This window comes from Garra rufa, chromosome 18 (genome assembly GCF_049309525.1).
Source record: "Garra rufa chromosome 18, GarRuf1.0, whole genome shotgun sequence".
Classification (NCBI taxonomy): Eukaryota; Metazoa; Chordata; class Actinopteri; order Cypriniformes; family Cyprinidae; genus Garra; species Garra rufa.
The window spans coordinates 19679675-19693368 of record NC_133378.1 but is presented as its reverse complement, the minus strand read 5'-3'; the positions used below and the strand labels follow the sequence as shown (position 1 = coordinate 19693368).

General features: G+C 35.2%; 1 protein-coding gene across 1 annotated transcript in view; it reads right to left on the bottom strand.

The window, feature by feature from the left end:
* flnbb (filamin B b) overlaps positions 1 to 13428 on the bottom strand; it is a 29279-nt gene extending 15851 nt beyond the window's left edge. Inside the window, exons 1-18 of the mRNA XM_073822665.1 lie at positions 13116 to 13428; positions 10851 to 11099; positions 10642 to 10739; positions 10411 to 10528; positions 7698 to 7835; positions 7473 to 7599; positions 7257 to 7393; positions 5853 to 6046; positions 5607 to 5720; positions 5385 to 5528; positions 4806 to 4884; positions 2986 to 3098; positions 2334 to 2910; positions 2121 to 2229; positions 1882 to 2039; positions 534 to 635; positions 338 to 446; positions 31 to 224 (exon numbers count right to left, since the gene is read on the bottom strand). Of these exons, the coding sequence (XP_073678766.1) occupies positions 31 to 224; positions 338 to 446; positions 534 to 635; positions 1882 to 2039; positions 2121 to 2229; positions 2334 to 2910; positions 2986 to 3098; positions 4806 to 4884; positions 5385 to 5528; positions 5607 to 5720; positions 5853 to 6046; positions 7257 to 7393; positions 7473 to 7599; positions 7698 to 7835; positions 10411 to 10528; positions 10642 to 10739; positions 10851 to 11099; positions 13116 to 13428 (3073 nt within the window). The remainder of the gene's footprint in view (positions 1 to 30; positions 225 to 337; positions 447 to 533; positions 636 to 1881; positions 2040 to 2120; positions 2230 to 2333; positions 2911 to 2985; positions 3099 to 4805; positions 4885 to 5384; positions 5529 to 5606; positions 5721 to 5852; positions 6047 to 7256; positions 7394 to 7472; positions 7600 to 7697; positions 7836 to 10410; positions 10529 to 10641; positions 10740 to 10850; positions 11100 to 13115) is intronic.
* Positions 13429 to 13694: the final 266 nt, after the last annotated feature.

Sequence of the window (13694 nt, the reverse complement as noted above, 5' to 3'; positions counted from 1 at the left end):
AGTGTTTGAATCATTTTACTTTGTGCTCACCATCAGGTCTCACCACAACAACAGTCTCTGGTGTTTCTGCACTGCTACTGCAGTCAATTGTAACACTTTGGGGGGTTCTACTACAGATTCCACCTTTGATACCAGGAACAATAATCTCTGCCATATTCACACCATGAGCTGAGGGAAGCTCTGTATTATGGTCACAATTAGACAGCGCTTGGAACTGGATGGGACTGCTATAAAGAGAATAGAGAATATAGATACAATCAGCTTTTGGAAAGTATTCTGCTAGGTGTTCAGATAATTATATAATATTATGCTTTACATTGAAAAATTATGATCTAACCGACAGCTTTCATAAGGACTCTGAGGATCTATGAAGGAATCTCTGTCTTCCACTGATGGACGTGGACTCGATCTGTAAATCCCATCTCCATTGTATTTGATCTCTGGCACTTCAGTACCTGTTGGCAAATGTGCAGACATGACTTTTGTGTTGGACACATTTAATCTCAAGAAGAAAAAAAAACTAAAATACTTACCATGAGTATCAGCATTTGTAGATGCACAAATCCCTGACTGCAGAGAGACTCCAGAGTCTGCAGTACTTGAAACATCCTTCACTGATGCTATAAATGGACTTCCTGTTGAATGTAGACAGCAGTAAGCAGCAATGCAATCATCATGGTGATAGATTGTGGGTAACAAATATCTAACAATTAACAAACTATATATGACATTTAGGATTAATAAGTGTAAAAAATCTAAAATTCACCTAGTAATCTAGTAAAAAACCTAGTAAAAACAACTTGATCATACCTAGTAGGGCTGGGTAAAAAAAAAAACATTGGTTTCTCAATGTTAATCGAATCTCATTTTTATAACAATATCAATTATTAAATGCCAAGAATCGATTAGTCTAGCCTGTTTTCAGTTAATGAATGAGAGCAGAGCACACCTCCCATTCAATAAATCACAATAAGCTTTGTGCTTTGTTACTTTTGTATCCTGTCTCATGTAATCACTTAATAAGTGTTTCAACCACGCTAAGACATCAATATAACAATTTGTAAACAATTTGTCACATAATGTCACAATTACCGCAGAAAAACCATATTAGGTGACTCATTAGTCAGCTAGTCAAAAATGAACTCTAGAGAGGAGCATTTTGCTAAATATATGCACCATATAACATATACATTATAATTTTAACAGTTTTTTAATGTTTAATTTATGTTTGAATAAATCTGTCAAATCTTTATGACACTCACCATTTAAATGCTTTTATTTCAAAAAACAAATTTGAGTAGAAATATAATTATGTAATTGCAACTATTAATAATAAAATTTCATTGGGTGTAGTTTAAGTGTTTGTATACAAATCAGTTTATTTTAACCTTGAATATTATAGTAATGTAGTACCCACTAACTCTCATGTATATTTTACAGCATTAGATTAGAGTAAAGTCCAACTAAAGATATAATTAAGTATATTTGATTGCGCTACAGTGGAACGATTGCAAGTATGCTTCAGGTACACCTTAAATATTTTGCATTTAAAGACACATATTATTTAAAGATTATACAATCTTCATCAATAGTGTCAATAAAATATATTTTAGCCTTAATTTTTAGAAATGTGCATTGTGCACAAGTAGTAATTACAATTTTTATATCAGTAAGTCTCGAGCAATATGTCAGTAAATGTGTAAATTTGAAATATACTTAGTATAAAATAAATGCATTTTAAATCTATTACTTTTTTACTAGGGTAATACCATTAAATTACAAAAAAAAAAAAAAAACATCTCATGCTAGGTATTATTTTATAAAAATGAAGCAAATAAAATACAGGAAAATAGCAATTGTTTCTCATTATGTAAAGCTGACCTGGAATGTTGTTCTCTCCACAGGTAATGGTGATCTTATAGTCACCAGGCAATGAAGGACTATATTCCACATTAATCATGCCTTCACCGCTATCTTTGCACATCACCTGACACTCAGACGGACCCTCCACTGTTATGTCCAGATCATCAACTGAAGATCTGCTGAGAAAGAGAAACATTATGGATCAAATGGGGATGTCAGTTATTTTTTTGCATACCTGAAATGAACTTCTACCTTACCTGCCGTTTACATGAAAGACATTTGGATGTCCAGCGAGGCCCTTTTGGAGACCCAAACCATTTGCTACAACTTGACTCAAGTCAGTTTCCTGATCACCAACCACAGCGCCTGAAACAGCAGAATGGATGAGAATGAATAAGAGAACTTATTTAAACCAACATAATCTGAATTCAAACCAATGGCAATGCGACAAACATTAAGGGTCTTTTCACCTTGTCTCCGCACTTTTACGTGGCTTTTGTAGATCTTTGAATCCACCATGACTTTACGAAAGGGCACCTCCTTTCCTCCATATTTCAAAAGCAGTGTATAAATGCCTCCAGTTAGAGGCACATAAACCGCTGTGTAGGTGCCATCTTCATTCTCCCTCACTTCGGTTTGGACAATGACTCCTGAGTCGGAGACAGCCTGCACAGATGGCGCTCCAAATCCTGCCATTGCACAGTCTATATTTACAAAGCAAGGTTCACCGACTTTCCCTTGTAGCAGATCAGTGCCTGTTACCAAAACCTTAGATGGGTCAATTGGCTTTTGTATAACAGCCTGGAAAGGAGAGTCAGTTATGTGAGAATTGTCAAAAAGCACATTTATTGTGTACACCCCATGCTCTGTGGGGAGGTAAAACACTGTACAAGTGCCATCTTGATTGTCCAGACATTGTAGTGTAACTTCACAGGGTCCATCCACTCGTATGGCAAGTCTTCCACTGCCTGCTCTCCTTGTGTCAATGATAAACTCTGCCTGTCCTCCAAGAAAACCTTCTTTTAGGCCTGGACCATGAGCCCTCACCTGAAGAAACAAACAACATCTGACTACACTGTTCAAGCGCTTTGAGTTAACTTACAGAATGTGTAAAACCAATACCTTTGTGGCATCGGCTGGGATGTTTGATGGGCTGACTATGCTCATAACAAGCTCTCCATGACCCCCAGGCCGTACATTCTCTGGAAAGTCTTCATCAAGGTGAATCTCATCATCTTTACACAATCAAATATAAAATCAAAAATATCTAAGACATGAGTATCACTATATTCACGATTAAGAGGTGATGGTACTTTTTAATATTTTAAAATAATAATAATAATAATAATAATTAATAAAAAAAAAGAACTGGAATTATCAATGCATTTATTATCTAAAATAACTGGAATTATCAATTTTATGTTGTTCGAATCCATAAGTATGAAATCCTGATTCATGCCACTGAATAAAAAATAAATAAAAAAAAGACTTTTTTTTTTTACAATTCTGACTTTTTTCTCGCAATTGCGAGTTCACATCTCTCAATTTTCTCAGAATTGTGAGATATAAAATTGCAATTGTGAGTAATAAAGTCAGAATTGAGATATAAACTCGCAATTCTGAGAAATAAAATCAAAACTGCGTGATATAAACTCACAAATCTGACTTTTATTCTCAGAAATAAAAAATTGTGTTCATTTCTGAGAATTGCGAATTTATGTTACGAGACAAACCTGCAGTTCTCAGAATTGCAAGATATAAACTCAAAATTCTTACTTTTTTATCAGAATTGCGAGTTTATATCTCACAATTCTGACTTTTTTTTTTTAACAAATTGCATGTTCTAAAGTTATAATCCCAAGATATAAAGTCACAATTATTTTCTTAGAATTATGGGTTTTTGTCTTGCAATTCTGACTTTATTTTTGACAAAAGTTAGTATCTCACAATTGTGACTTTTTTCTCTCGCAAATGCAAGTTTACACCTTGCAATTCTGACATAATAATTGCGTGTTATAAAGTCAGAATTGAAAGAAATAAACTCACAATTCTTACTTTTCCTCAGAACTGCGAGTTCTGTTACGAGACAAACCCACAATTCTGAGAAATAATATTGCAATTCCGAGAAATAAAGACAAAATGGCATGATATAAACTCACAATCAATTCCCGCCAATACAGTACAAGTTTGTAACTTTTTTCTTGCAAATGCGAGTTTATATCTTACAATTCTGACTTAATAACTTGCAATTGCATGTTATAAAGTCAGAATTGCAAGATATAAACTTACAATTCTTACTTTTTTCTCAGAATTGAGAGTTTATATCTCACAATTGTGACTTTTTTATGAGACAAACTCGCAATTCTTAGAAATAAAGTCAGAATTGCAAGATATAAACTCACAATTCTGACTTTTTTCTCAAAATTGCAAGTTTATATCTCACAATTGTGACTTTTCCTCAGAACTGCATGATATAAAATCGGAATTTTTTTTTTGCCAATATGAGTTTGCATCACACAAATCCGAGTTTATACCTTGCAATTCTGACATAACTTGCAACTGCGTGTTATAAAGTTAGAATTGCAGTTTGTATCTAAACTGCAATTCTGAGAAAAAAAAATCACAATTGCGAGACATAAACTTGCAATTCTGAGAAAAAAAATCACAATAACGAAATATGAACTTGCAATTCTGAGAAAAAAGTAAGAATTATGTTTTAAGTTTATATTTCACAATTCTGACTTTATTTCCCAGAATTGCAAACAAATGCAGAATTGGAAGTTTGTATCAAGTAATTCTGAGGGAAAAAAAAAGTCTCAGTTGTGAGATAAAAAGTCATAATAACATTTTTTAATTTAGCGGTGGAAACAGGCTTCCATAGATATGAAATCATCATCATGACAAAATGTTCATTTTTAGAAAAACTGTTTCTTTAAACTCACCAGAGTAATACATTTCTGATCCATCTGGTTTAAACCAGACTGGGCTACATGGTGTAATCTTAATCCTGCGAGGTGTCACCTGAAACAGCAGTGATGCAGTGCATCATACAAAATCTTACAGAGCAGCAGTCACAGGCTTCCGAAGAACTCAAGATTATATATTATAGCTATATATTTCAGTGCTCATTGGATCATTTCTTAATGCATGTTTTTTCACATGTGATTTCAATAAGCATAGTTTCATTCCCTCTTGACAGAGGGAATGCCAGTACAAATAGAGTAATAAACATCCTAATACATTCCTGTGAGCTCTGGCTGCAGCATTAAGCAGCAGTACATCATCAGCAGACAGGTTTAAAGCCAGTGCGAGATGAAATGGAATTTCAATAAGGCAACAGATGCTGGAACATTAATGCAACATGATGCAAACCAAATTGGGGAAAATGAGTTTTCTTTAACTACATTAGACCATGTAAATGAAATGCATCAGAATGAGCATTAGTTGTTGTTGTATATCAATCCATACACATTGTGCGATCATGTTTACCATTATTTTTCAAGATCAATATATGCACTTACAATGAAAGGACTGCCGGGAACCATGACTCCTCCCCAAGCCACAGCAATGGTGTGTTTGGAGAGAGATGAAGGGATGTAGGAGCAGACAAAGACTCCAGATTGTTCAGAAGCAACAATAACATCTACACACTCTCCATCTTCTCTCTGTGAAAAAGTCATATTGCTCAAAAAATTTAAAATTGCCTTTTACTTAAATGTAAAGAAAATTCACTGTATCAGTACCTGAGCATAAACTTTGACTTCTCCTTCACCAGCTTGCCTGGCATCTACAGTGAAATCGGTTTGAAGGTTCACTATGCAGCCAGTTTGGGAAACACCTGGTCCTTCGACTTTCACCTAATGATATAATTTCACATCTAATGAAAACGTGTCATGCATATAAAATGAATCTCTTTGAGAATAGCAAGGGCTCTAACATTGGACACATGTCTGCAAAACAGATTAATAGGAGAGGATACAAGAGTTTACCTTGTCAGGGCGGGAGTCTTTTCTCTTAGGTTTGATGGAGGTCATGAAGGGACTGTCCTGGATTTCTTCATCATCACACATCACGTGTACAGCATACTCACCGGCCTCAGTCGGCCAGAACCGCACGAGGCAGGAGCCATCATTATGGTCATCACACTCGATCTTTGCCTGAGATGGACCTTCAATGGCAAAACCTTGGAAAGATAAAAAGTGATATAATTATAAAACTGAATATAAAGTATAAATATGTGACCCTGGACCACAAAACCAGTCTTAAGTCGCTGGGGTATATTTGTAGCAATAGCCAAAAATACATTGCATGGGTCAAAATCTTTGATTTTTCTTTTATGCCAAAAATCATTAAGAAATTAAGTAAAGTTCATGTTCCATGAAGATTTTTTGTAAAATTCCTACTGTAAACATATCAAAATGTAATTTTTGGTTTGTAATATGCATTGTTAAGAACCTAATTTGGACAAATTTAAAGGTGATTTTCTCAGTCTTTTTGATTTTTTTGCATCCTCAGATTTCTGATTTCAAATAGATGTATCTCAGCCAAATATTGTCCTATCCTAACAAACCATACATCAATAGAAAGCTTATTTATTGAGCTTTCATATGATGCATACATCTCAGTTTTGTCAAATTTAACCTTATGACTGGTTTTGTGGTCCAGGGTCACATATATAACTATATTAGTTATACCATTTTGTTATTATGTATCTGTATAGAAACACACAAGCAATATATCAGCACATTGTGATTACTATGGCCAAATCACAACCGTGCAATGAGCCCAAGCCTCTAATTCGAAAACGTCACGTTAGAACTAGTAACGAAGGAACGTTGAGCTGCTTCGCTGAAAGCTTATTGTATTACTGTATTAAAAGCTCAGTGTATTATGTACAGTGGAGTATCATGAGAGAGAGATGGACTGAGTGAGTGTGATAACCTACATCTGATACATTCATTCTTCAGCTCATTCTCATATTCACAATAAAGCATTAGTTTGAATGTCCGGTGAAATTATTGGCGTTCCAATATCATTAAAATATCACACTCCTCTCAGATATCGTAAATATATAAAAACATAAGTTTTGATTAGTAATATGCACTGCTAAGAAATTAATTTGGACAACTTTAAAGGCAATTTTCTCAACATTTTATTTTTTGCACCCTCAGATTCCAGATTTTCAAATAGTTGTATCTTGAACAAATATTGTCCTGTCCTAACAAACCATGCATTAATGGAAAGCTTATTTCAGCTTTGATGTAAAATTCATGAAAAAAACCCTTATGACTGGTTTTGTGGTTCATGGTCACATTTATATAAAATATGGTATATTTAATTTGCTTAGCTTACCGTTTTGTTATTATACATTATCTACATAAACATCCACTCACCCAGCATGCCAGAATCTGCACCAACAGATTCCACTAAGAAATCAGCTGACAAGCCCACAGTCCCTTCCTCTAGTCCTGGACCCCATGCTCGGATCTTCTGTGGTCCAGCTTTTGAACCAACATGGATTTTAAATGGGCTGTAACAGAAGAATAAGAAACTTATTCAAATTAAATGATAATATTTCTCTGGTCTTACCATCTTGAATGAGAGCTAACCTCTTGGCGATGTGCTGACCAACCCAAGTGATGTCCACTGTGTGATCTCCTGCAGCAGTGGGTGTGTATTCAAAGGTATATACACCTTCATGTGCATCTTTCTGTGTGACAGATACTTTCTTGCCATCTGAAAAAAAGAAGGATAACAGGACGACCTCAGAGGGGTTACATAATTATGTGTACATATTTATACAGGTTATAGAGAGATCATGGGTTATTACTCACTGGGGTCTCTAATATTGACCTCCAGATTTCCAGGCCCAGCTTTGTGAGTGTCCACCTTAAATTGGCCCAGCTGACCTACTCTCATGCCTTTGGACTGCAGTCCCCGTCCCGTGGCACGACAGGCTTTGGGTTTAGGCACTGGAAAAGAAAAAGAAAATGAGATTTTAAGCTGCACTGGGAACATCAGATGCAAAATTCACTTTTACATGGTTTGCATATAAATGTGTCACAACCACCCTACAATGATAAAAAAAAATCAATTACTTTTTTAATCCAAAAACCAAACAGTCTTAACTATCAAGCTGTTTTGATTTTCTGAGCAGTATGACATCATACTGCACAGGCCCCACCCACGACCGCTGACAGACTGTCCCGTATTATCATACTCTGTACCCGCCCTCAGCCAGTTGTACATTGTCTGACATTTTCTCCGCGCTCGAGCAGCTGTAGCGACAACAATGTCTCACAAGCAATGCAGATGTTTTGTAGTTGGATGTAAAAGTGAACATAAGAGTCTTTATTTTCTCCCAATATCAGAGCCACTGAGGACGCAGAGTTTTTGTTTTTGATGGTAACATGCAACCAAATACATAAAAAATGGAAGAGAGGGGCAGGGTGAGCAGCTCATTATCATTTAAAGAGGCAGGCACCAAATGGGTCGCTGTCAACAGAGCTGTTTTTCACAAGGTAAAAAGGGTGTTGTTTTACACGACCATTGAGGAATTTTAACCAAAATATGTTGCAGACACCAACTTGTAGAAAATTGCAAATCCAATGTCCCCTTTAATTCAAATTATACCCAAGGTTCACAAGGTTGTACACATAATGAAAACAATTAGATTTGGGTAACTGAAACATAACATGTTAAAGGGTTAGTTCACCCAAAAATGAAAATTAGCCCATTATTTACTCACCCTCAAGCCATCCTAGGTGTGACTTCCTACTTTCAAACAAATCCAACTGGAGTTATGTTAAAAAATGTCCTGGCTCTTTCAAGCTTTATCATGGCAATAGGCGGGTGTTTCTCTTCAACAGATCAAAAGTAGTCAAATAAAGGGCATCCATACATAATAAAAAGTGCCTCACTTGCTTCCCGGGGGTGAATAAAGGCCTCCTGTAGCGAATCGATTAGTTTTTGTAAGAAAAATATCCATATTTAAAACGTAATAATCACTTTAATTTTGCATATTGCCACATCACGCTTGAAAGAGCCAGGACATTTTTTAATGTGATTGGATTTGTCTAAAAGAAGGAAGTCATATATGCCTTGAATGGCTTAAGGGTGAGTAAATAATGGGCTAATTTTCATTTTCTTTAATGACAGTCAATTACATGTCATAAAAGGATCAAAGTGTTGACTGTAGGAAAGAGGTCGCAGGTGCTGCTGATATTGGGACCAAAAACAGCCCTGCAGGTGTGATAAATAGACCAATTTGGAATAGATGTCACAATTATGTTACTTGCAGCTGCATGCGCATTGTGGTGGCAGAAAAACACTGATGACAAGTGGAGTGAAACGGTTAAAAATGTATTGTTGTGCCTTTGGATGTCAGTATGCGAATGCGAATCAATTTTATAAAATACTGTCCTTAAAGACATTTGAAGCTAAACGCAGACATCTAAACAGACAGACTAATGGATGAGACTTGCTATGATAATTTTACTTTTAAAGCATAAATTTGATTTAAACAATAGGTCTACATAATATTTACACATAGAGTTCATAAGGAACATATTATATTAGCCCTACAGTTACAGCATGAAATACTATTAAAGAAATAATAAAATAAAACCTAACAATTACCTATTTTATCTTACAATTCAAATATTTTTTCTTATATCTCGTATTTCGAATGCGATTTAACTATAGTAACTACTCGGTTTACAAAAGTGAGTTTGTCAATTCTGTGAGGAGAAAAGCCAGAAGTGTGGAATATAAACTCATGATTCTGAGCTGATAGTAAAAGAGAGAATGAAAAATTCACTGTTCTTATCAGAACTGTTAGATACAATCTTGGAACTGCGAGAATAAACTCAGATTTTTAAAGTATAAACTTAAATTTAACTTTTTAAAATATCTTATTCCATGGCTTCTATAGACCGCTACTTAAAAACTGTCATTTACTGCCACCAGATAGGCTCTGCCCATAAAATAAGCCAACAATACATTGTATGGGTCAAAATTCTAGATTTTTCTTTTATGCCAAAAATAATTAGGATATTAAGTAAAGATCATGTTCAATGAAAATATTTTGTAATGTTCCTAAGGTAAATATATCAAAACTTAATTTTTGATGCATTGCTAAGAATTTTCTATCGACAACTTTAAAAGGCGATTTTCTCAAAATTTAGATTTTTTTGCACACTCAGATTCCGAATTTTTTCTCTGCCAAATATTGTCCTATCCTAACAAACCATACATCAATGGAAAGCTTATTTATTCAGCTTTTAGATTATGTATACACCTCAGTAAAAAAAAATTACCATTATGACTGGTTTTGTGGTCCAGGGTCACGAATGTATAATTTAATGATTCACTCATAACTACAAAGTCAATTTTGATCACTTACTGATGTGTCAATGTAACCTGCAGAAAGTGTTCCCATTAACAAATGTTTTATTATCATCAAGATGCTTTTTCCCCCTCTTTCCTTTTTATTATTAGTGACAAAAACTAAAAACTAAACAGCAAGAGGTTTATAATGAACCCAACCTTTCTTTGGCTTGAGTGGAGCTCCAGGTTTCAGTCTAGCTTTGGGGAAAAGTGAGAGGTACGTCATCACTGACTGCTCATCCACAGCTGGATCAAGAATCTCCTCTGGGGCTATGACCTTGATTAGGTTAATTATAAAAAATACATATAAATTAACATATGAGGAAAACAATTACTAAGGATGTTATTAAAATGCAAGATAACAAACCAGTCTATTCTGGTTGAACTCACCTGTGGAATCCCAAGCCAGTCATCTGCTTGCTGCATGGCTTCTTTAGTGTTACTCACTCGGTGCACCGTGTCCCAACTCTCCCAGTCAGGACACAAGCCTGCACAAACCAGAACAATCATTTCGTAAGATGAAAATCCTCTGCCAAAAGGCATTTTGTTCTTTCAACACATGGAATAAGAAAGAAATCACATGATCATGAGGAGTTTACCTGGTGCCAGTCCATCTACTAATGCACCGAGGGCCTTGCCATCCTGCCAGTCCTGGCTGAAGTTAGTGATCGGCAGATCGGGGACTTTGTTTTGGATCCATCCCAGAAGCCTCATCTCTGGAGTTAGTTTGGAGACAGAATCGTTTGCCTCATCCTCCCACACCGGGGTGGAGATGGAGTAATGCTGTATCAGGGTCCACACTAGACCGAGGATCAGCTTCAAGTTCCCATCCACTATGGCCTTACTGTCTGTATGGAGACATTGAAAGTGTTTGTTTTTTTCAGTTTGGAGACTCTCTTGGTAACAATATCTCCACCAAATGCTTTTTGTCATTTAGCTAGTACATCCAAGCTCAACTGGGAACATTTTTCTGGTCCAGGACAAGCTTGACACTAGGACACTTTGACCTAAAACCTACCCTCCCCAATTAGGAAAGGGGCCACAGGAATTTATATGAAAAACATGTGGGATCAGCAATTCATCATTTATTATCTGTGAAGGCTGAGCTCAACACTTCATAATGTCATTCTGAAGAAATGCTAATGCATTTCAGTCAACAGTACGTACTGACTTTACAGCTGGCCGCCTTTAAAAGAAAAATTAAACTGTTAGTTATATACATAGATACAATGCTGATGCTATTGACCAGTGTTACTTTAGTATTTTTTATATTTCGATCTAATATTTATTTCAACTTCATTTCAATTAACGTAATCATTTTTAATAGCTTTAGTTAACAATAACAACCCTACCAAACACTATAATTATCAATGAATATTAAACAGTTTTAAGTGAATGTTTTAGGCAAAACTCAACCTGCCGTTCTCGCACATGGTGTAATAGCCGTCAGCCAGAAAATTAAATGCTGTCAGCCAGAAACATTGTTCAAAGCATACAGACAACTATAAGTACTATTTTGTCTAATTAGTATAATTACAGGTGAATTATAGGTTGTTCATTCTAATTACATGCTTTTATTTTAAGGAGAATATGAACACAGAATAATTTATAAAGTTAGCCCTTTTTATTTCTGCAGTAGGTGCTTATAACATAAAAAAATCAGAATATATTTACTAAATTAAAAAAAAAGCATGGCAAAGCGTCTATAGCGTTAATATATGGAAGCCCGTTTCTGCCACTTAACAAAAAATTAAAAAAGGTCCCTTGCAACTTTTTATCTCACAATTCTGACTTTTCTTCTTAAAATTGAGTGATACAATCTTGTTTTCTCAGAATTGATATGAAGTTGCAATTCTGAGAAATTAAGTCAGAATTGCATGATATAAACTCAAAATTGCGAATTCTAAAGTCAGAATTGCGAGATATAAACTCACAATTCTGACTTTTTTTATGAGTTTATTTATGAGTTTTTATCTCACATTTGACTTTTTTGAGAATTTTGAGTTTATATCTTGCAATTCCAAGTTATTAAGTAAGATTTGTGAGATATAAACTCACAACTGTAAGAAAAAAGTCAAAAAGTTTTTTATCTGAGAAAAAAAGTCAGAATTGTGAGATATAAACTCACAGTTCGGACTTTTATTACTCAAATTAACGAGTTTATCTTGCATTTTTTCTTTATATTTTGCTATTCTGACTTTATAACACAATTCCGAGTTTAGTCAGAACTGTGAGATTTTATCACAAATATAAACTCACAATTCCATTTTTCTCACATAAGCGAGTTTCTCGCTTTTGTGACTTTTTTCTCAGAATTGTGAGTTAATATTTTGCTTTATAACACGCAATTCTGAATTAAGTCAAGATATGAACTCACAACTGCGAGAAAAAAGTCAAAATGGAGTTCTCACAACTTTGTTAATATCACACAATTCTATGAAAAAAGTCAGAATTGCGAGTTTGTATCATGCAATTGAGAAAAAAAGTCTGAATTGCGAGATATAAACTCACATTTATGAGAAAAAAGTCTGTTTTTAAAAGTTTTTATCTCACAATAATAATAAATAATTTCTCACAATTCCAAGTTTATATTACAATTTTTTTTATTATTCATTGGCAGAAATGGGCTTCCTTAGGTTACCGCTTACAAAAATAATAATAATAATAATAAGTTTGAAAACATTGTACATATTTTTGTACACCTGACTTCAAAACAGCAGATTGCTTCATTGCGAACTTTAAAGACATTTAGAAACTTCATCTTTAAAACGTTGTTCACATGGGTTGAAAATGACTTAAGAAAACCACTAATAGAGTGCTGTGAACCCCTCCTCTTGAAAGAGTTCAGGCAGGTTGTAACTCACCTATAGACACCAACTTGACTTTTTCACAATCCAAAAACTCTAAAGCCACCGAAACATTGTCTAGCTTGAGCTGTCTGAAGGTAGGTCGCGTGTGGTACTTTCTAAACATCCTCTTATGGCTCAGGACCTCCAGCAGTGAGATAAGAATGAGGCCGTCGCTCAGATCGACCTTAAGATCGCTGATCTGCATCTCCACAGACTTCAGGTGTTCGTTGCACCAGCGCGTGAAGGTGTTCTTCTGTATCTTTTTCCACGGTGCATCATCTGCCAGGTTGATTGCAGCTGCGGTAACACTATATTTAAAGTCACCCATCGTTCTCTCTGGTCAGTGTGGAGTCCAAAACCTTTTATACCAAACTGAGAAGTGCAATCTGAGAGCTGTGAAGCATGAAGCTTTCATGTAGCTTTGCTGGTGGTGGGAGTGCCCTACAACCCCCAATTCTGGCCCATAATTATGATCATACAGCGCCTCTGAAAGCTGTTTTTACTCTGACATGAACCGTGTCATCACGCCGCAACCCCACATCGTGCAAAGGAATAATAAAAACAGATTGCAGTTACATCAGTGCTTGAAGAATG